This window comes from Lampris incognitus, chromosome 1, assembly GCF_029633865.1.
Source record: "Lampris incognitus isolate fLamInc1 chromosome 1, fLamInc1.hap2, whole genome shotgun sequence".
Lineage (NCBI taxonomy): Eukaryota > Metazoa > Chordata > Actinopteri > Lampriformes > Lampridae > Lampris > Lampris incognitus.
In genome coordinates this window covers 110,048,569-110,070,406 of record NC_079211.1, presented here as the reverse complement: position 1 = coordinate 110,070,406, position 21,838 = coordinate 110,048,569, and the positions used below count along the sequence as shown (strand labels likewise).

General features: G+C 44.4%; 1 protein-coding gene across 1 annotated transcript in view; it reads right to left on the bottom strand.

The window, feature by feature from the left end:
* The window catches only part of srrm4 (serine/arginine repetitive matrix 4), a 279,300-nt gene extending 257,852 nt beyond the window's left edge, over positions 1 to 21,448 (bottom strand). Inside the window, exon 1 of the mRNA XM_056278898.1 lies at positions 20,624 to 21,448. Within this exon, the coding sequence (XP_056134873.1) occupies positions 20,624 to 21,448 (825 nt within the window). The remainder of the gene's footprint in view (positions 1 to 20,623) is intronic.
* Between the last annotated feature and the right edge of the window lie 390 nt (positions 21,449 to 21,838).

Genomic DNA, 21,838 nt, shown 5'->3' with positions numbered 1-21,838 from the left:
TTCTACTCCCCCCAGCAGTCATACGATCATTCATTTATTCATTCATTCATCTTCAGCCGCTTCTCCAGGGTCTGGTCGCGGTGGCAGCAAGCTAATTAGGGCACTCCAGGTGTCCCTCTCCCCAGCAATGCCCTCCAGCTCCTCCTGGGGGATCCCAACACGTTCCCAGGCCAGATTGGACATGTAGTCCCTCCAGCGAGTTCTGGGTCTACCCCGGGGTCTCCTCCCAGTTGGCCGTGCCCGGTAAACCTCCAAACGAAGGCGTCCAGGAGGCATCCTAATCAGTTGCCCGAACCACCTCAACTGGCTCCTTTCGATGCAAAGGAGCAGCGGCTCTACTCCGAGTTCCCACTCAAATGTCCGAGCTCCTCACCCTATCTCTATGGCTGAGCCCAGGCACCCTATGGAGGAAACGCATTTCAGCTGCTTGTATCCGCGATCTCACCCTTTCGGTCACTACCCATATACAATCATATACAATCATATTTTGCAGAATGATGTTTGGTTGTAGATTGAAAGAGCAACTAACTGTAAAGGTGTAAAATCATTTTATAAATGCTGGGCTGACCTTGGGACCAAGTGATGTTAATAAACACAGCTACAGATAATAACATTTAAAAGGAAATTTCACTGCTCATAATGTGCACAAGTGGCATGGTGGCGCAGTGGTTAGCATGGTTGCCTCACAGCAAGAAGGTCCTGGGTTCGAGCCCCGGCGTAGTCCAACCTTGGGGGTAGTCCCGGGTCATACTCTGTGTGGAGTTTGCATGTTCTGCCTGTGTCTGCGTACAAGTTCAAGTACTTTATTTGTCACATGCAAGAAATACAAGGTAAAACATGCAGTGAAATGAAAAGGGGTACTCTGTCTATCATTGTGTGAAGACATAGACCTAGATAAAAGACAAAAGATCAGTGCATTTTTTTTCTTTTTAAGTCAAAATAAACAATAACAAAAAAAACTAGCTGTCACAAGTATGTGAAAGATCATATATGTTGAGAGTTCTTATGGCCTGTAGATAGAAGCTTCTCTTTAGTCTCTCTGTTTTGGCCCTAAGACTACAGAGGCATCTACCAGACCCCAGTAGTCAGGAAAGTCCGTTGTTAGGGGGAGAAGTGTCGCTCATGATCTCCTTGGCTCTCGTCCTCACCGTTCTGGTGTAAGTGTCCTGCAGGATAGGGAAGGATGTTCTGGTGGTGCGTTCAGCTGAACGTACCAATCTCTGCAGGTCAACTCGGTCACGGGCAGAACAGTTTCCATACCAGGCGGTGTTGCAACCTGTTAGGATGCTCTCCACAGCCGAGCAATAGAATGTCTTCAGGATGGAGGGTGAGACCTTGAATTTCGTCAGCCTTTGGAGGAAGTAGAGCCTCTGTGTGGACTTCTTTAGAGTGTGCTGGGTGTGAAGAGTCCAGGTGAGGTCCTCAGCGATGTGTACGCCGAGGTATTTAAAGATGGAGACCCTCTCCACAGGTTCCCCATTGATCTTTAGTGGGTTGTATCCTTTCCCCTGCTGTCTCCTGAAGTCCACCACCATCTTTGGTCTTGCTGATGTTCAGGGTCAGGTTGCTGGACTGGCACCACTGTGCCAGGTCATCTACTTGGTTCAGATAGGCCTGTTCGTTGTTGTTGAAAATCAGGCCTATTACCACTGTGTCGTCTGCAAATTTGATGGTGGAGGTGGAACTGTACGTGGCTTTGCAGTCGTGTGTAGATGTTGTATGGCAGAGGGCTCAGCACACAACCCTGAGGAGCACCTGTGTTGAGGATCAATGTTCCGGAGGTTAGGCCACCCACCCTAACCACCTGGGGCCGGTCACTGAGAAAGTTGTACACCCAATTGCACAACAGGGTGTTGATTCCTAGCAACCTCATCTTCATGACCAGATTGAGGGGGACTATAGTATTAAACGCTGAACTGTAGTCAATGAACACCATAAATACGTAGTTCCCTCTCCCCCCATCCAGGTGGGTTAAGGTGGTGTGCAAGAGGTTAGAGATGGCATCGTCTCTGCACCTGTTGTTTTTATAGGTAAACTGGAGGAGGTCGAATGAGCTGGACAGGGATGAGCAGATGAAATCTTTCACCAACCTCTCAAAGCACTTCATCACTTCTGACATCAGGGCCACTGGTTGGTAGTCATTCAGGCATGATGGACTGTTGTTCTTTGGCACAGGGACAATAATGGACCGCTTGAAGTATGAGGGGACGACAGCTTGGGCCAGGGATGTGTTAAAGATGTATGTAAGCACTGGCGCTAGCTGGTTAGCGTAGGATTTTAAGACCCTGCCAGGGATCTCATCAGGCCCTGCAGCTTTCTTGCCATTTACCCCTCTAAGGACCCTCCTCACATCGCTGGGTTTCCTCCGGGTGCTCCGGTTTCCTCCCACGGTCTAAAGACATGTAGGTCAGCTGAATTGGCCGTACTAAATTGTCCCTTGGTATGAATGTGTGTGTGTGTGTGTATGTGTGTGTGTCTGCCCTGTGATGGACTGACGGCCTGTCCAGGGTGTCTCCCCGCCTGCTGCCCAGTGACTGCTGGGATAGTCTCCAGCATCCCACAACCGTGCCCAGATAGCAAAATTGCTGTGGCCCGGACCCGTCCCACCCCTGACACTTTCATCCGGCCCACATACTGTGTGGAATGATGGCACTTGGGCGGTCCGCTCCCTGTTTGCCAGATCTGGACCAGAACCAAGCCATAGCAATGCTGCATGTGCCACATGTTTGCCAAAGGTAGCCCATATTTGTTTTGTGATATTTGGGCCATATTCACCATTTACCACCCGGGCCACGTCAAGGTCACATCCAGATTACATGTTGCTGAGAGCACCGCATCTTTGCCAAAAAAGGCCCACATTTGATTTGGCATATTTGGGCCATATTTGCTATTATACATGTGGGCCACTTCAGGCTCACATCCATTTTGTCAGGGCCAGAAGAAGGCCATCGGTGCCGCATCATTGCCTGAAGTGGCCCACATCCGGATGCTATATGGGTGAGAGCAGGATAAGTGGTTTGGGTAATGGATGGATGGATGGATGCATAATGTGTGCAAGAAGTACCGATAGTCTATACTGTCTCTTAAAACATGAACTGCATTGGTGAAACTCAGATTGACAGGAAACCCTGTCTTTTCCTGTTCAGAGAGCCGGTCTTACTGTTAATACATGTACCAGCAAGCATTGTGTAAGGACACTACTATCTTCACAAGCTGCTGCATCCATCAGGCTTCTCATACGCCTGCACACTCTCTCACTCCTGTCATCTTGTAGGTTTTTATTTCCCAAGTATGTGAAATCATTTGAAGTGGTGTCCTTAGGCGGTGCTTACAGGGAATGATATAGCCTATAAATCACCATCGTTCATGTGATTTTATGGTGCTTTAGTTACTGAGCCTTGTGCTATTCCCCCACCCCACCCACCCACCCTTTTTTTCTCCCAAGTTGTACGTGGCCAATTACCCCACTCTTCTGAGCTGTCCCGGTTGCTGCTTCACCCCCTCTGCCGATCCGGGGAGGGCTGCAGACTACCACACGCCTCCTCCGATACATGTGGAGTCACTAGCCGCTTCTTTTCACCTGACAGTGAGGAGTTTCACCAGGGGTACATAGCACGTGAGAGGATCACGCTATTTCCCCTGGTTCCCTCTCCCCCCCGAACAGGTGCCCCGATCAACCAGAGGAGGTGCTAGTGCAGCGACCAGGACACATGCACACATCTGGCTTCCCACCCGCAGACACGGCCAACTGTGTCTGTAGGGATGCCCGACCAAACCGGATGTAACACGAGGATTTGAACCAGCGATCCCCGTGTTGCTAGGCAACGGAACAGACTACCACGCCACCCCACCTTGTGTTATTTTGAGTGCAGTCTTCCTTTAATATGTGTCCACTCTTTCTCTGATAAATGATCAAGGGTGAAAATAACTACCAAATCAATATTTGATATTGAATCAGAATTGAAATGAGAAAAATATCAACACTGAATACGTATGTTTAACATTTGGTGCTCTTCGGTGCGTCCGGGTGGTATGGCGGCCTATTCCGTTGCCAGCGGAATAGACCGCAGTTCGAATCCCCGTGTTACCTTCGGCTTGGTCGGGCATCCCTACAGACACAAGTGGCCGTGTCTGTGGGTGGGAATCCGGATGTGGGTATGTGTCCTGGTCGCTGCACTAGCGCCCCCTTTGGTCAGTCGGGGCGCCTGTTCGGGGGGGGGGGGACTGGGTTGGAATAGCGTGATCCTCCCACGCACTACATCCCCCTGGTGAAACTCCTCACTGTCAGGGGAAAAGAAGTGGCTGGCGACTCCACATGTATCGGAGGAGACGTGGTAGTCTGCAGCCCTCCCCCGGATCAGCAGAGGGGGTGGAGCAGCGACCCGGACGGCTTGGAAGTGTGGTGTAATTGGCCAGATACAACTGAGAGAAAAGGGTAGAAAAAACACCCCCCCCCCCAAAAAATGTGGTTGTCTTCGAAACACTGTTAAGTTGATGCCCAGTGTAGGATTTTCAGCAGCTAGATTACCACATGAACAATCGGCACTGACATGAAACACAACTTGGCATGTAAGCACCATACAATTATCACGAGGGGCGAGGTAAAACATGATCATTGTCAAAAAATAAGCGCAACACACAACGTGACGAGTCATGTGACAGAGTACAGATGGTGGAGAGCGAAGAATGCTGTCTCCCCCTCAGCTTTATGGTTTCATCTCGTGGGAAAGCAATTACACTTGACAGATTCGATATTAGTAGATGGAGTTTGGGCGAGGCAGAATTCAGCTGCTTCTTGTGTATTTTGACATGGCTAATTTGTCATCACATCCAAAACGCTCCCCTCATGACAGGATGTTTTGGAGATCAGGGTGTTAGATGCCATGCACCAGTACATGTGAACTTCCTTTACAGTATTTCGCAATACAAATGTTCAGCTGTTGTTAAATGGAGTTAAAAACAGTGGAACATTTACCAACTCTATTTTCCAAATAATTGGTATACCAATGAATGAAACAAAATTATACATATAAATATTTTTTTTAGTTCAGTATTCAGAATTTTTGTGAATTTGTAAAAGTAGTGTAGAATGCAAGAACTGCATGAGGATAAACATGGGTTCTGATAAAACACCTAATAGCCGACACTGTCCAACTACAAGACATTGAAAGTACTACACTACCCGGACGCCTGATTCTCAACTTTCATTACAGAATTAAGTCTCAGCTTTGTTTGATGGCATATTTCAAGTTTTCGGTTTTTCAGGTGAACATGTTCAATATATATAACTTTGTTAAAAGAAGCACTTAACAGTAGGGAAAGTGCTCAACAAATAAGGAGCAAAATAATCTTGCTTATGGCATGAAACAGGCTTATACTGTCTGATAAAGAATTTACTTGACTCACTGGATTATATATAAATATATAGCTGGCCAATTTGGTCACTCCGATATTTGCCTGCCTTCCGACCAACACTCACAGTCCACCCTACATGCCATAATGGGGTTTTGTAGCATAAGTCACTGTCCAGGTATGCTCTCTTTCACCTTCAAGTCTGAAGAAAAGACTGCTTGAGAGGAACTTAAAGTGCTATTAATCCACCTTGGCCTACCAATAACCCATTTGGGCTAGTGGCAGTTACCTTCACTGTAAAACTTGAAAAATCCCTTAAATATCTTACCCTGGTAAACTTACATGATGCCCAACAACTCAGTGTTTTGTTGTGATGAGGCTTTTCTGCGTGAGAAAAGACAAAGCTGTCAGGACCTCTTGGCCCTCAGCTTCCTGCCGGCCCTGAAAGCCAAATGGAAGGTGCATTTAGCTCAGTAGTCCCTGGGGGACCGGATGGCTCTGAGCTACTGAGGGAGGATGTCACGGGGAAAGCGTCGAACAATTAATCTTGATAACTTAAGGGTACGCCTAGAATTAGGGCCCTCAGCTCTTTTTAACCTGCGCCGTCGTTTGGAAGACAAATTGTGACTGATTAGCTCGGGGGTGCAATGCAGTCTGTTTAAATGGTGCACAAGGATGATTGGTTTTTCTGGCAAATAACAAAGAGAGAGTAATGGGATGGCGAGTGATGACTGTTAACCTTTGTGTGAATAGGGGATGGTTGGAGGGCTGTATGAATCCCCTTTGCCCTTACATGTGGCGAGGAGCCAAGCCCTTGGCTCCTTAGTTAAGACCATAGCGTGCGTTTGAGAAGAAGACGTGATACCAGTGTGCGAGAGTGATTTTAGCTACATCACATCGCGTGGGTTAAGTGTAGTTTTAGCCTCTGGATAATTTGTACAGTCAAACAAGAACTCAGCTCCTGGCTGTTGAGCTGCTGTTATTTAGAAACTGTCTTGTGTTCATCTTCAGTTTCCACGCGCACAGAAGATATATATATATATACACACACACACACACACACACACACACACACACACACACACACACACACACACACACACACACACACACACACATACACATATATTAGCACCCAGAGATACCATGCAGGCTACAATGTACAACCAGATAAATCAAAAAATTTTGAAACGTTATAATAAATAATAATACATTTTATTTATAGAGCACTTTTCAAAGTACTCAAAGACGCTTCAGATAAGTTAAAATGAACATAAAAGCAACACACCAAGACCATAAAACACTAAATTAATCAAACACTAAAAGCAGGTCTGAAAAGGGGAGTTTTGATTAATGATTTGAACATGGACAGATCGCTGCAGTCTCTGATGTGTTTGGGGAGGGACTTAGAGATTAGAGCCCTGCACGGGCCAAAAATTCCAGCCCTAGCCTGGCTCTGCCTCATGGTGTTGAAGCCCCAACTACAGCCCCTCTGTATGCAATTTTTCAGTCCGAGCCCAATCTGAGACTGACACCAACGTCATTTTAAGCTCTCTGACACATGCTCTCTCTGATACATGCAAAGACAGACACACACCCACACACGTGGTCAACTGTCATGTGTAATGCACATGTATGTGCGTATGTATAATAGTTGTAATATTTATAATCAATATATCGATATTTCGTACAGTGACCTATGTGTGCTCTGCACGTATATGGGAAGTTAAATGAGCCCGAGTCTGACTCGAGCCAGATCTATTTAAAAATAAAAGAAAATAATAACAATAATAATAATGATATTTTTTAAAATCATAAATCATAAAATAAATACAGAATAACAAAATAATAAAAAAGATAATGGCCCGAGCCCAGCCTGAATCGACTCAGCTTGTCGGGACCCATCGGAGCCTGACAGGCTTGCAGACCGCTAATAGAGAAGGGTCTGTCACCCCAAGTCCGGTGCTTGGTCTTGTGTGATACAAACAGGAGGTAGGCATCAGAGGAGCGAAGGCTGCAGGAAGAAGTATTGTAGTGGAGCAGGTCGGTGAGGCAGGAGGGGGCCTTGTTTCTATTACCCCTGCAGTGTCAAACCCTGAGCTCTGGTCAGACATTGTCCAGGGTAAAAGAAGAATCAGACGCAACAAGCACAGTTCCATTAATGTCTTACAGCAGAACATGCAACGGACATTTGAAAAAGAAGCTAACCAAGTCAGACAAGGCATCAAACCAAAGACTCTGCTGGTAGGTGACCATATAATAAGCGATGTCAAAAGCAAAGTTTTGAAAACTGTTTGTCTACCCACGTTATGGTTAGTGACATGGTCCAAACACTGCAGTGTTAGTCTGCCATCCGGGCACAGACACACTTATTGTGCATGTTGGAACAAATGACACTTGTCCTGGAATGACATATGGCTCAGAGCTGTTAAAAAGAGACTTCATACACCTAATGGACATTCTACAACAAGTCCCAGCTCAGATATTTGTCCAATCCTGACTATAGGAAAAGGAATTGAACGGAATTGAACGTTTCAGACGCTTGCTAGCATTAAATACTTGGCTTTCCCCCACACGCACTGCTCAAAAACTGAACTTCATCGACAACTTCAACCTCTCAGAGATATCTCACACAAGCTAAGGATGCAGATAGAAGGGATTGATGCGATATTATGCAGCACCAAAAGTTCCCACTTATCCAAATAAACCAAGGGCAAGCAATCTCCCCGTGGTCAGCATTACAGGGCATGCTACCGGGTCCTTACCCTGCCCCCCCCCCCTTCAGCTCATGTCTCCTTCTGCTTACTGGGTATGGACCCGCTGCTGCTGTTGCAGCCCACACTGGACAGTGAGGAGCAACCTCAAAGTCTGCAATTCCTGTTTCGACCAGCTTCAGGAGGAACAAAGTGTACTCAAAGTGCACAGCTACTTCATCTAACCTGACTCCAGTTGTACACAAGCAGCCACAGCCTGTCACAAAAAAAAAAATGTGCCGATATTGTTTTTAACACATTAAATTTAGTGTTACTAAACATCCGGTCTTTAGCAGGGAAACATTTTTAATCAATGATTTTATCATCAAGCACAATCCCAATTTTATGTTTTTAACTGAAACTTGGCTACACCAAGACAACAGTGCAACTGTTCTTATTGAGCCACCTTCAGTTTTGTGAGTGAAACCAGACAGCATAAGAACGTAGGTGGAGTTGCCATTTTGTTTAATGGGTCACTCCAGTGCAAGAAGATATCTTATGGAGATTTTGCTTCTTTTGAATATGTGGCTCTTCAGTTGAATTCCTCTTCTCAAGTTATATGTTTAAATATCTATAGGCCACCTAAATACTATGCAAACTTTTTTGATGACTTTAACTGAGCTGCTGTCTATAATCTGTATTGAATTTGACAGTGTAGTTGTTGCTGGTGATTTAAACATCCATGCTGGCAGCCCCCAGAACAGAGGAACTAAAGAACTGCATTGTGTTCTTGATAACTATGGACTCACTCAGCATGTGACGGAGCCCACACACAACAAGAGGCACACTCTGGACTTAATTATCTCCAAGGGTCTGAACATTTCTAAGGTTGTGGTGACCGATGTCGCTCTCTCCAATCATTCCTGTGTTTTCTTTCGGAGTACTATCTCCGAGTGCACAAATGCTCAAACAGCAGTAATTATAAAAAGGCATATCTCTGAAAGCACCAGTGAAATATTTATTCCGGCTTTCTCTTCCACACTGCCCTCTCTGGGTCTCAGTCAATGAGCTTGTAGATAATTTTAATTCTAAAATTACAGATGTTATTGATACTATTGCACCTGCTAAGGTGAAGGTGGCCTCTGGTAAGAAAAGATCTCCATGGAGATGTGCAACACCGGGCAGAATAGAAAAGAGAGTGTTGTAAAGCTGAACGCAGGTGTTGAAAAACAAATCTTACTGTTCATTATGAAATCTATAAAGAGAGACTGGGCATTTATAATTTGGAACTGAGAAATGCAAGGCAGTCTTACTTCTCTGGCATCATTGCCAAAAACAATAATAATGTATGTGCCTTGTATGCTACTGTCAACCGGCTAACAAACCCCCACCCCCCAGTAGCAGTAGCCTCTGGATTTCTATCTACCAGAGTCTGCAATGAATTTGCCTCCTTCTTTAATGACAAAATTCGGAAAATTAAGACAGGCAGCCAGTGCCTCCATACTAGATACAGGGCATGTGTTATCCGTAAGTCCACCCTAAATCAATTCCAATAGCATGTCACAATTTGATCCCATCAACCATAAAAAGTTTGGGGACACTATACAACATCTGAAATCCTCCTCCTGCTGCCTTGATATTCTGCCAGCAGGCTTTTTTTTAATAATTCTTTTCAAAAAAAGTTTCTAATTGCATGTCCTTAGATCTTCTACAAATTGTCAACACATCTCTTCTCTTAGGTCTCATCCCACAGGCTCTGAAAACTGCAGTCATAAAGCCACTTAAAAAAAATAATCTAACACTTCACTAATGAACAGTTCTAGGCCCATATCAGACCTCATGTTTTTAATTAAAATAATTTAAAAAGCTGTTTTCCAGCAGCTCAACAACTTTTTGGCACTAAACAACAGTTTTGATGTCTTCCAGTCAGGATTTTGACCACTCCACAGCACTGAGACTGTTCTTGTTAGGGTCTTTAATGACATCCACTTAAAAACAGACAGTGGCAGAATCTCAGTCCTGGTATTATTGGATCTCAGTGTTGCATTTGACACAAGATGGGCAGCGACTCCGCTGTCCTGACATCAACGGGGAGTTCATTCCACCACTGTGGGGTCAGGACAGAAAAGAGCCGTGACCAGGTTGATCGGCAGCAGAGGCTTCTGAGCGACGGGGCAACCAGGCGTCCCGAGGCAGCAGAGCAAAGTGGTCGGGCGGGGGTGTAGGGCTTGACCATGGCCTGGAGATAGGAAGGAGCTGTTCCTCTCACTGCCCTGTAGGCTAGCACCAGAGTCTTGAACTGGATGCGAACAGTGACTGGGAGCCAGTGTAGGGACATGAGAAGGAGTCCTTACTAATACCTCTTTCACACTGGCCAAAAAACCCGCTAACATCCGCCTTTGGTAGTCAATGTTACATTGACCAAAGGTGGATGTTAGCGGGTTTTTTGGCCAGTGTGAAAGGGGTATAAGACCAAAAGAGTGGATCACTCCAATCCTTAGGTCGCAACATGGGCTTCCTGTCTGTCAAAGAATTGATTTTAAAACTCTACTCTTGATTTATAAAGCACTGAAGGGTTTAGGGCCAAAATACATTTCTGATCTACTGCTACACTAATGAACCATCCAGACCACTCAGGTCATCTGGGACAGGTCTGCTTTCTGTCCCCAGAGTCAAACTAAACATCGAGAGGCAGCATGTATATATATATACACACACACACACACACACACACACACACACACACACATATATCCTTACAATGCCCTATACATCAGGTTTTTGATATGTACCTTTAAATAGCATGACCTACAACCTACAATATTGCTGCTGTTATAGAAAGAATTGTGAGGTACTTTGTGAGTGACCAATAGTGGTTAGGTCCACATCTAAAATTAGAGATATATAAAGAAAGATGTGTGTGGCAGATTATTAACACATCAATACTAAACACCACAGTAACTTATGGCAGTAGTTGCAAGTTCCATGATCAAGTCTATCAAGAAAGTGGCAGCAGGCAAATTATGGGTCATAGTAGATTTTCTTCTCGCAAAACACACAGACTATCAATGTGATGTGCACACCAAAAGATCTCAGTGATGGACTATCTATCTATCTATCTATCTATCTATCTATCTATCTATCTATCTATCTATCTATCTATCTATCTATCTATCTATCTGTCTATCTGTCTATCTGTCTGTCTGTCTGTCTGTCTGTCTGTCTATCTATTATTTAACATGATAGTGACATGCAATGCAGGCAACGCAGAAAGGTCCAAGGATATATGATGCACAAAGTGGTACAGCCACCAAAACAACCTCAGAGAAAGGTTTGATAAAATTTCAAGCTAACATAAATGGCTGAAAATAGCGTGACCTTAATTATAATCTGATTCTGACATCCATATGATCCAAACAATGCAAGATTCAATTTGTTTGAATTGGTTTTTGTGGTTACTGATGTCATGCTGTTTTTGTTCAGAGCACCTTGTAACTAAGATAGGTGCAAATCCCATATTGTATTATTATCATTGTCAGAATCAATCAAGAAGGTGAATGAGGTGAAAGGATGGAAAGTATAAAAAAATATCCAGGAAAATGTTGAAGTATTACACTGTCTAAACCTGATATATAATAAGCATAATGCTTCCATACCCAGCCATGAAACTCATCAACGTCCCCATCATCTATGATATGACAGTGGCTATGATCTCCCCGTCTCTTCACCTTTCTCCACTACGGCGCTGCTTTCAGACAACAGTACAAGCCATTAATCAGAGCGTGTGCGCTTTCGACTGACTTGCAAATATGCCCTAACTGCCTCCCTGCAGTTCCTGCCACAGATGATTATCACTGTGACCATTGAATAGCTGAGTAACACGTCCCCAGGGGCCACTACCACCCACTCCCCCACCTTATCCAACCGCCCCCCCCTCCATCTTGTTAGCTGAATCGTGGCCACTGGATGGAGAAAAAAGGGAAAGGCCATGTTAGCGCTGTGTGGTGTGTGCCCTTGCCAGGAGGGATTTCAGTCGCATGCAACGCGGCCCTGTGGATACCAGATCAATCCCAGCTGTGATTTTGGAAGTTGCAGATTTCCAGTTGGGCTTGTTTTTATATCCTTTTGGGCGAACTTGGGGCAAATTGGCCTCAACTGTTCCCAATTCAAAAGGGCTGGTCGATTTTAAGACCAATCACTAGGGGTGATGCTGTTCTCCTTGCTTGTTTTTTTTTCTTTCCTGCATTCATCCATTTCAAATGAATAGCAATTTCCTTGTGGAGCTTGGGTTATAACAACATAGAATGATTGACTGCACGGAGAAACCTGAATTAGCATTAGTTTAGGCTTTTATTCTCCCATACGCCTCACTAGTTTGCAGAGGATGTTTTGGCTACCTTCAATTTGCCAACTAACTTCTGCTTTCAAAGTGTTTTGTAAACAAGATTCTTAAGAAGTCCATCATTACTCAGCAGAAGAATCATTTTCCCTCCACATATGATTGTGTTTTTTGGAGTGTGAAATCGCTCAAATGAATTGACTCTCATTTTTTATTTCTGCAACGTAATCACCGGATAATGGGCTTGGAGCTGGAGGCATGGATGCTAATTTCACATCAATTAATGCCATTCAGGGAAAACTCAATAATTGATTACTGATATGCTAACACAGCTGACCATATTGCTTTCATGCTCAGTGCGATTAAGGACTCGCGATCAGAGATCTCATCATAAATCTTAATGGAGAGCCTTGCGTATGTCAGAGGGAAGATCAAATCCAAGTACATAGGATTTGAATTTTTCATCTCTGAAAAATAGAACTGATGAATGAATCTTGAAAGAAAGAAAAAACACTGCTGTGTTGAAAAAGCACAGTAGTAACACCAGCCTGAATATAAGTTCCCCTTAGTTTGTGGCACAGTGTTTTTAGATGAGGAACAAACAACAGTAAGAGAAGACAAATTCATTCTTCACATTTACACACAGTAACTGGAATTTGGCAGTTTTTACATGTCTCCAAAGTAAATTATGCATAGAGCTCATGAACAGCCACATGTGCAACCCATGCAGATTCACCCTAAAAGGAGGGCAGTCACCTGCTGTGTAGCTTCCCCTTGGACAGTCTTTTCGAGGGTTAATGCCTTGCTTGAGGGCGGTTTGGCAGTGACAATGAGTCACTAGATGTAGTTCACCAGATGTAGATGCCATCACGATGCCATTTTTCATTGCCATCTCCCGAGATTTGATCCAGTGATTCTAAGGGGGTAACTATGGCTTTGTAACTCTAGGTACTTCTTTTGCCTTTAGCAATACAGGATCTGGAGTGACGTGACTGGTGAACCAATCTACATCAACTGTATTATAAGACTAGATGCAATAATGAATGACAGTAGCCTGCAGATTTTCATTAATAGATGACAATTATGTAACACAATACCATATACGTATGTACTCTGAATTCTAGCAGACCACAGTCACCAATCTGGCTGTTATGATTGCACTTTTCTCTTCACCTGTGCTGTCTATTATGAGCTCTTAACCAGTTGCATTGTAAGACTACCAGGATAGAAGCTGGTGCTTTTCTTTTGCTTTGTGAAATGGTTACTGCCGTCAGTTGTCCTGAAATGTGAGGCTATCCGTCTGCTCTTGGTATCTTGGGGAGGGGATGAATTCATTAAATTGCTTTGACCACATGTCTTAGTCTTTGCTGAGGCATGTTTTATGGACGTATTTACAGAATCAAAGTCAATTTTCCATTGAACTTTCAATTAGCCCAAGTTTCACATTAGATAAGAGATGTGTGCAAGTCATTGTGCTGAACAACTGAAGTCATCAGCAAACCTCTGTCAAACCCAAAAGTTTCAAAGCACCTTGTTTTTTTTCCTTTCTTGTTATCCATTTTGCCCAAAGGTAGAAATCTCTTAACCACAACGTCGGCATTATGGGTGGGCCTTGGGGGTCCAGGCCCGTCCAGTAAGGTCACTGTGCCCCCTCAGCTAAATTCTCTCCCTGACAAAAAAAATTAAAACTGAAATACTTTTACAGCTGTAAGTAAAATTAAGTCATACAATTTGGTAATGAATGACTTAACACTGTAATGCAAAATAAAGCATAAAACGGTGATTGTTTGAATTTAGGAAACCATTTCTTACTAAAAAAAAATAACCCCCTGCCTAGCCAATTAAAAACAATTATCATATCTGCTTTGTATGACCAGCCAATCAACTGACCTTTCGCAAAGTCCCGCCCCAGAACGGTTCTTGTCAAATCCTACCTTAGCAATGGTTTCTATGTGAGGGAGGTCCATCAAGCTATCATCAGACAGCAAAATGCCGCAACGGTGTGCAGGGTCAAGTATGACCGTCCTCCCTCTGAGTCCCTCTGGGTCCTCAGGTGGGTGTAGAGGCCGATGCTGGAGCCACATAATGGGAGGACACCTGTGCGTCACAGCTTTTTATGCGGAGCGGTTGATGCGGCTGCAGCCACCACATGGTTCTTTTCAGGTGGTGGCCAGAGTCCAATGACATGGAGAACCAAGACGATTGGGGACCACCCTCTGTTCCAGCCTTCATCCACCTTCACTGCCATTGTGACCTGGAGACATCTTCCACCACTTCCGCCGTTGAGGTCTTTGTTGAATCACGCTTCATCTGGAACCTCCTCCCCCTTGACCTGTCCGCCTTGGGTGACCCTACCAGGAGCCAAGCTCCGGACGGCATAGCTCTTGGAATCATTGATACCCGCAAGGGTAAATAAAATGCCTGTATTAAACTGCCTAACCTGTGTCCCTCTCTCCATATCAAAACCTTCCCGTGGCACGAGTCTTGCTACAGGGTCAAAATGTTGAAGTTTACAGAGTGAATTGTGCCTGTTCAACTTCATTGTTATTCATTCATTCATTTATGTACCACATTACTGGATGTGTCACTTGTAGCATTACCTTCCGCAAGTGTGGCACTGCAGATTTTCATACGATGATGTTGACATCGGATTATGAAAAAGGTTCCAATAATAGCTGAAATATTTAACTTACCCCGCAGATCAAGACCACGATTGGTCAACAATGTTATTTTGGGTGTGTTTCAGAATTAGTTGATGGGGCTTCTCATTCTTTGATCGCAACCAGTAAGCTTTACCCTCATTACAGCCGTGTCCCCTAAGGTGTTAATTTTAATATCCCTCCACCACATACTGTAACCCCTTCTGTTTTGCATGGGATGATATTAAGGATGAATTACCCCCAAAAATATCACTTAATTTCTATGGAAATGTGCTGATTTCTTCCTTCGTGTTTTGGTGTTTTCCGGCTACTTCCTGGATGATTCTGAAAAGCTTGACGGTCATAGAAACAGTAACTGGGGGGGGGTCTTAGTGAAAGGTCAATTATATTACCAGGTTGAACTTATAGTTACGTAGAGATGTTAGGTGGGCGGGACTAATATGGACATGTTCTTTGGCGTAAACAAAGTTAAAACTTAGCGAGCTGTTCTAGTGGTGAGTACATAAATCCACTTCTGCACCTTGGAAAGATATCTCTCCTGCATTGTACACTTTATTATTTAAGAGTGGTATTGTTTGCACTTTTGTAATTGTGGCTACGTTTCTGGGTGAGTGCGCATATGGTTGTATAACCGGTTCTTGATGTGGCCTAAAGGAGGTTGTTAAGCCCATAATTTGTTGTGTAACCTGTGAAGTTGGTGGCCCAATGTATAGGTTTATCCGTTATCTAGAATTGCCTCTTGCAGTACTATATTAAACACAAAATATTTAATAGATTTCCCCCTGTGCATCTTAGTTTATAACTTCTGGTTTTGTGGACATAGTGCATGTGCGTATAAGTGACAGTATGTATGTGCACTTCTCTGACATAGTTTATTTCTTCCACGAAACATGATAATGTCAATTATACACTTAATAAAAGCTATGTGAGGTGACATTCAGGGTGTAGACTGGACCTCTTAAGGGGGGCCTGGGGGGATCCCCCCCCCTGATAAACAAGCTCTATTTTGATGCTTTTTATGCGCTCTGGCACCTTATTTACATTCAGGTCAAGTCAAGTCAATTTTGTTTGTACAGCCCATTATCACAAATAACAAATTTGCCTCAGTGGGCTTTACAGCGACACAACATCCTGTCTTTAGTCCCTCACATGGGATAATGAACAACTCCCTAAAAAAAACACCCTTTAACAGAGAGGAAAAAATAGGAAGAAACCTCAGGGAGAGCAACAGAGGAGGGATCTCTTTCCCCAGATGGACAATGTGCAATGGATATTGTGTTTACACAACTTACACAATACAACATTGAAAGAGTATAACAAAATTATATGGATGTATAAGATTTATGAAAAAAATATGATGAGGATGCCAAGCGGTGTCCAGTAGGTGACTATCATCACCATGGAGACTTGGGAGGAGGACAGAGTAAACATGCACATGGGGGAGACTCACATCACTTCATTCACATACACAGGAGAGGAGGAAGGAGAAGACATCATTCAGAGAGGAGAGAAAAGACATGTGAGAGAAGAGAGCAGTTTGCCGTAGTCAATAATCTATGTAATCTCATCGACAGAAAAGTGCTTGGAAAATTCATTGAGACAGAAACCGACCCGCCATGCAGTACAGGTTGTGAAGTACTCAATTTAAAGGCAACTAATTATAGGCTAAGGCAAGAAGATGAGTTTTTAAGTTTGGATTTAAAGGACTCAACAGACTGATTGTCTGATGGCAGCAGGCAGGTTATTCCACAAGAACGGGGCATGATAGGAAAAGGCCCTGCCACCAGCTGACTTCTTTTTAACTTGGGATACACACAGGAGCCCTGTATTTTGAGAGTGAAGAGCGTGAGATGAAATTTATGGTTTAAGGAAATCAGACAGGTAAGATGGGACAAGGCCATTTAGGATTTTATGAGTCAGCAGAAGCACCTTGAAGTCTGATCTAACATGGATAGGAAGCCAATGAAGGGAGTTAAGAATCGGTGTAAGATGGTCAAATTGTTTAGTTTTAGTTAGGATTCTAGCTGCAGCATTTTGAACCATTTGAAGACTTTTAGTACTAACATATGGCAGACCTGAAAACAGAACATTACAGTAACATTACAGACCCCTCACATCCTTCTCATCACATCTTCCTGCTCTTTCCCTGAGTGAGGCACTACAGGTCACTGTCCATGAAGAGTAAACGCTTCACAAAGTTTTTTTCCCCATAGCTATCAGGGCTGAATTCCTCCCTATTATACCCTTCTCACACACCACTGGCATACATACTACCATTCACCTAATTGTTGTGCGTAATGTGTTTATTTCTGCTACTGTGTGACGGTATTGTTCGTGATAAGATGTGGCGTATCTGCTGTTGTCCATGGATGTATTGTGCTGCAGAGTTTAACATGCTGTATCGAAAACAAATTCCACTGGCCTTGGTTGTTTGGCAAATAATACAAACTATCTGTCTGTTTATAAAGTCCGGATGAAATAAATATACATATTAGAGTCTCTGCATGGAGAGGAGAGACTGAATTTTAGCTATGTTATGTAAGTGAAAAAAGGCAGTCTTGGCGATTTCTTTAATGTACTTATCAAGGAAAGGCTGGGATCAAGCGTAATGCCAATATTTTTGGCTGTCACACTTTGTGAAATCACAGAGTTGTTGATTGTTATTGTTACTTGTTCAAATTTGTGTCTGTGTCTAGTAGAGCCAACGACCAACATCTCAGTTTTATCTGAATTTAAAAGCAGGAAATTTAGTGACATCCAATTTTTCACAGCGGCCAAGCAGGCCTCTAAATTAGTCAGTTGAGTATGATCAGCCGCCCTCATAGGCACATACAGCTGAGTATCATCTGCATAGCAATGGAAATTTATTCCAATTTCGATATAATATTATTACAGCGGACACACCGTCTTCTTCCAGATAGGTAGGACTTAAGCCAGAGACAGCAAAATAATAATTTATTCTGTCTAATAGTATACAGGGATAAATGGTGGCAAAGGCTGCACTGAGGTCCCGTAATAGAAGCACAGAGGTGGAATCAGAGTCCATAGAAAGTAGATCGTTCACCAGTCTGATCAGAACAGTTTCAGTGGACTGACAGGCCCTGAAAGCAGATTGAAAATCTTCATATAGATAGTTTTCTTCTATGTGGGTCAAAGGTTATTGATACACAACTCTCTAGTACTTGAGAAAAGAATGGAAGATTACAGACTGGTCAGTAGTTATTAAGAGACCCTGGATCAAGATGTGGTTTCTTAAGTAGAGGTTTAATCACAGCCGACTTAAAACTGCAGGGAACAGTGCCAGTAGTAAGTGATAAATTAACAATGTCCAGCATTGTAGGTCCCAGAAAAGGCCAGAGGTCTTTAAAAAGTCTTTCAGGTAGAGGGTCAAGTTGGCAAGTAGTTGGTTTAGAAGTCTTATGCATGCTCAATAATCCAGGTGAGAAAATCAAAGAAAGTTGAATGAGTTCATCTGGATACAACGTTTATTGACAGATATGTTTCATCACTCATCTAAGTGACCTCTTCAGTCTAAACTGACTGCAGGTATCGCCACCCTTATAAACAATACAGTGACAAAACGACCCAAACCAACGATCAGTTTCATATGTAAATAGAGGCGTGAACATTAACTAGAATTACAATGGCTATGTGTACTATTCACAGAGGACTGGGGAATAGTTGCAATCACAGCACTGTAAGATGGTGACAGATGTACTCTTAACCCCCCCCCCCCGCCCCACCTCACCCGGTTCAGGGATGCATGTTCCCTCTTAACATAGATGGCCTCCTTGACATGGCATCTGGTTTGAAGCTGCTCTAACTCACGGACACGTCTCTAGTAGAGATAACCTATTTATAATTGTGGAACAGTCACCACACACCATCGTTTTAACGAGGCTACTTTTACTACAAATGCAATAGCGCTAACTGCTATGCTAGGCTAACTGCTAAGCTAGTGTAAACTACTAATAAGACACATTAGTCCCTAGCTAACGGGTCTGACCCTTTAGCCGGTTAGTGATGTCGCCTTGTGGTGCAATACACCCCGTATCGAATCCCGCACCGGGTAAAAAAATAACCGGTTACGTTGGTGGCAGCGGTGGGATCCGGAAGTGTGCAGGTCCTCAGAAGTCTCTTCGGAGCGCGGAATGACAAAGCGCGAGGGCGCGCTTCCGGGGAGGGTGACGACTGTATACTACTAATAAGACACATTAGTCCCTAGCTAACGGGTCTGACCCTTTAGCCGAGCGGTAAGTGATGTCGCCTTATGGTGCAGTACACCTCGTATCGAATCCCGCCCCGGGCAAAAAAATAACCGGTTACACTAGGCTAAGCTCGAAGCTATTAAATGTTACACTTCTCTGGCTTGAGAACATGTATACAGATAAATATTCCTGTTAAACAGGATAAAAAGAAATAATTAGGCAATGCAGTGTTTCCTGGTTCAGCATTCCTCAGCTTTGTAAGGAAATCGCGAAGGTCTGTCAGTCCTTGGGGGGGAACAAAAGCACCACACTGCCACCTCCTGGCGAGGCTGAAACCTTACCAGTCCCTGTATTACAGCAAAGGGAGTCTCATTGCCATAATGGCTCACAGTGGAATAAGAAGCATATTATTAATAATAAAAGGTAAGTCTAAGGTAAGTATAAGGGCATGTGTGTGTGTGTGTATGTGTGTGTATGTCTGTGTGTCTCAGCAGCAAACGGGGTAAATGGGCATGTTTGGGTGTGGGTGTGTACCTATGTGTGTATGATTATCTGTATAAAATGGTGCTGCGTATTACATAGGTGAGGTATGGGATATGGTAGCGCCTGGAGCACTGTGTGGTAAGTCACTGGGTATGTCTGCATCTCCCAGACTGGCATCGATGGTGGTCCATAGGCCCCCACTGCATTGCAGGCTGTTTGGTAAGAGGGCTGGCCTAATGAATTGTATATCAGCATCCTGGTAGGCCTTCTTTCACGAGTGGATCGCCGAGCTTGTGGCTGACTAGCACAGTCATCATCAGGCTGCTCATTGATTGTTTGAGGGGCTACTGGCTCATCCTCTTGCTGCGGCACATCTTCCTGCTCACACTCCGTAGGTATTTGGTCTCCAGGTATGTGTCCTTCTTCCGTCCATTCCTCCTCATTTGTGCTGTGTCGAGTTTCTCTGTCCTCTGTTATAGGCATGCTTCCTCTTCTTTCATTGACATGTATACCTCTTCTCGGTTCTCTTTCAGGTATGTGTGTCCTGGTTGGTTCAGATCTTTCAGTGGTTGTTGTGTGATGGGAGACCCTCTGAGGCCCTCGTACAGGCTGTGGTACTGTACTCTCCAGTCCTCTCCTTACTGGTATTCTCAGCAAGTATGTTGGTTCATCATCCGATGAGTCACTGCTTGGGTTCCATTCACTCTCTTTCCTTGTGTTTGGTTGACTGTTCCTTGTTCTCTGTCGGGGTTGTGGTTCTCTGGATGGAGCAGGTAGGTGTCTGGGTAAGTTCCTCTTTCTTCCAGATATGGATGTCAGTGATTGTCGGGGTAAGTCGACTGGTAGTTCATTGACAAGGTGGAGCAGGTTGTGGTGTAGTGTTCGTACTCTGTGCCCGTCTGTTTCTGAGGCCACTTTGTAGACTGGTCCATCAGCAATCCGCTCCTTCACCACATGAACTTTGTTTTCCCAGTAGGATCTTAGCTTCCCTGGCCCTCCTCTCTCACTCAGATTACGCACTAGGACTCGGTCACCTGGTTCAAGCACAACACCCTTTGTGTGCTGGTCATAGTAGCTCTTTCCATGAGCACTTGACTGTTGACTGTTTTCAGAGGCGAGTCTGTAAGCTTCCTTCATTCTTGAGGCCCACTTTTCTGCATAACCTCTTGGAGAAGTGGTTTCCTCTTCAGTGGCCAATCCGAAGATCATGTCCACAGGCAGACGTGGGTGACGGCCGTACATTACATAGAAGGGCGAGAACCCAGTCGCTTCATGCCTGATACAGTTATAGGCGTGGATGACTTGTGGTAGGTGCTCTTTCCACCTTTCCTTTTCCTTCTCCTCCAGAGTCCTGAGCATTTGCAGCAGAGTCCGATTGAATCTCTCAGCAGGATTTCCCTGGGGGTGGTAAGGGGTAGTCCTTGAGTGACCCACTCCACTCAGCTGTTGCAGAGTTTTGAAGAGCTCATTCTCAAATTCTCTTCCTTGGTCGTGGTGTAGTTTCCATGGGTAGCCAAACCGTGGGATGAAGTCATCAAACAGCTTCTCCGCAGCTGTCTTTCCGGACTTGTTTCTGGTGGCGTAGGCCTGAGCAAACCGGGTGAAATGGTCTACGACGACCAGAATGTACTCAAACCCTCCCTTGCTAGATTCCAAGTGAAGATAGTCGATGGAGACGAGCTCTAGAGGTGAGCTGGTGGTAATGCTCTTCATGGGCGCTCTGATGTGTGAGACTGGTTTTTTCTGCTTTATGCAGGGGCACCTTCTTGTCACATAGCCTCTACATCCTGCTTCATGTACGGCCAGTAGAATCTGTCTCTCGCTAGGCCCAGTACTCTCTCAGTGCCCAGATGGCCCATGTCATCATGGAGGCGCTTCAAGACCAACAGCCGGTACTGGCCACGTAGGACAAGTTGAGTCCTCTGGTTGGTTTTCCTGTATAGCAGGTCATCTTTGAGGTGCAGTTTCTCCCACTCGTGCAGAAGTTTCCTCGCCAGGCCACTCACTGCCCTTCTCATGTCAGCAGACAGGATGTTGCTGGTCTCTTTCAGTTTGATGATTTGACTGATGGCAGGATCTTCTCGCTGGGCTTTCACGAGTTCT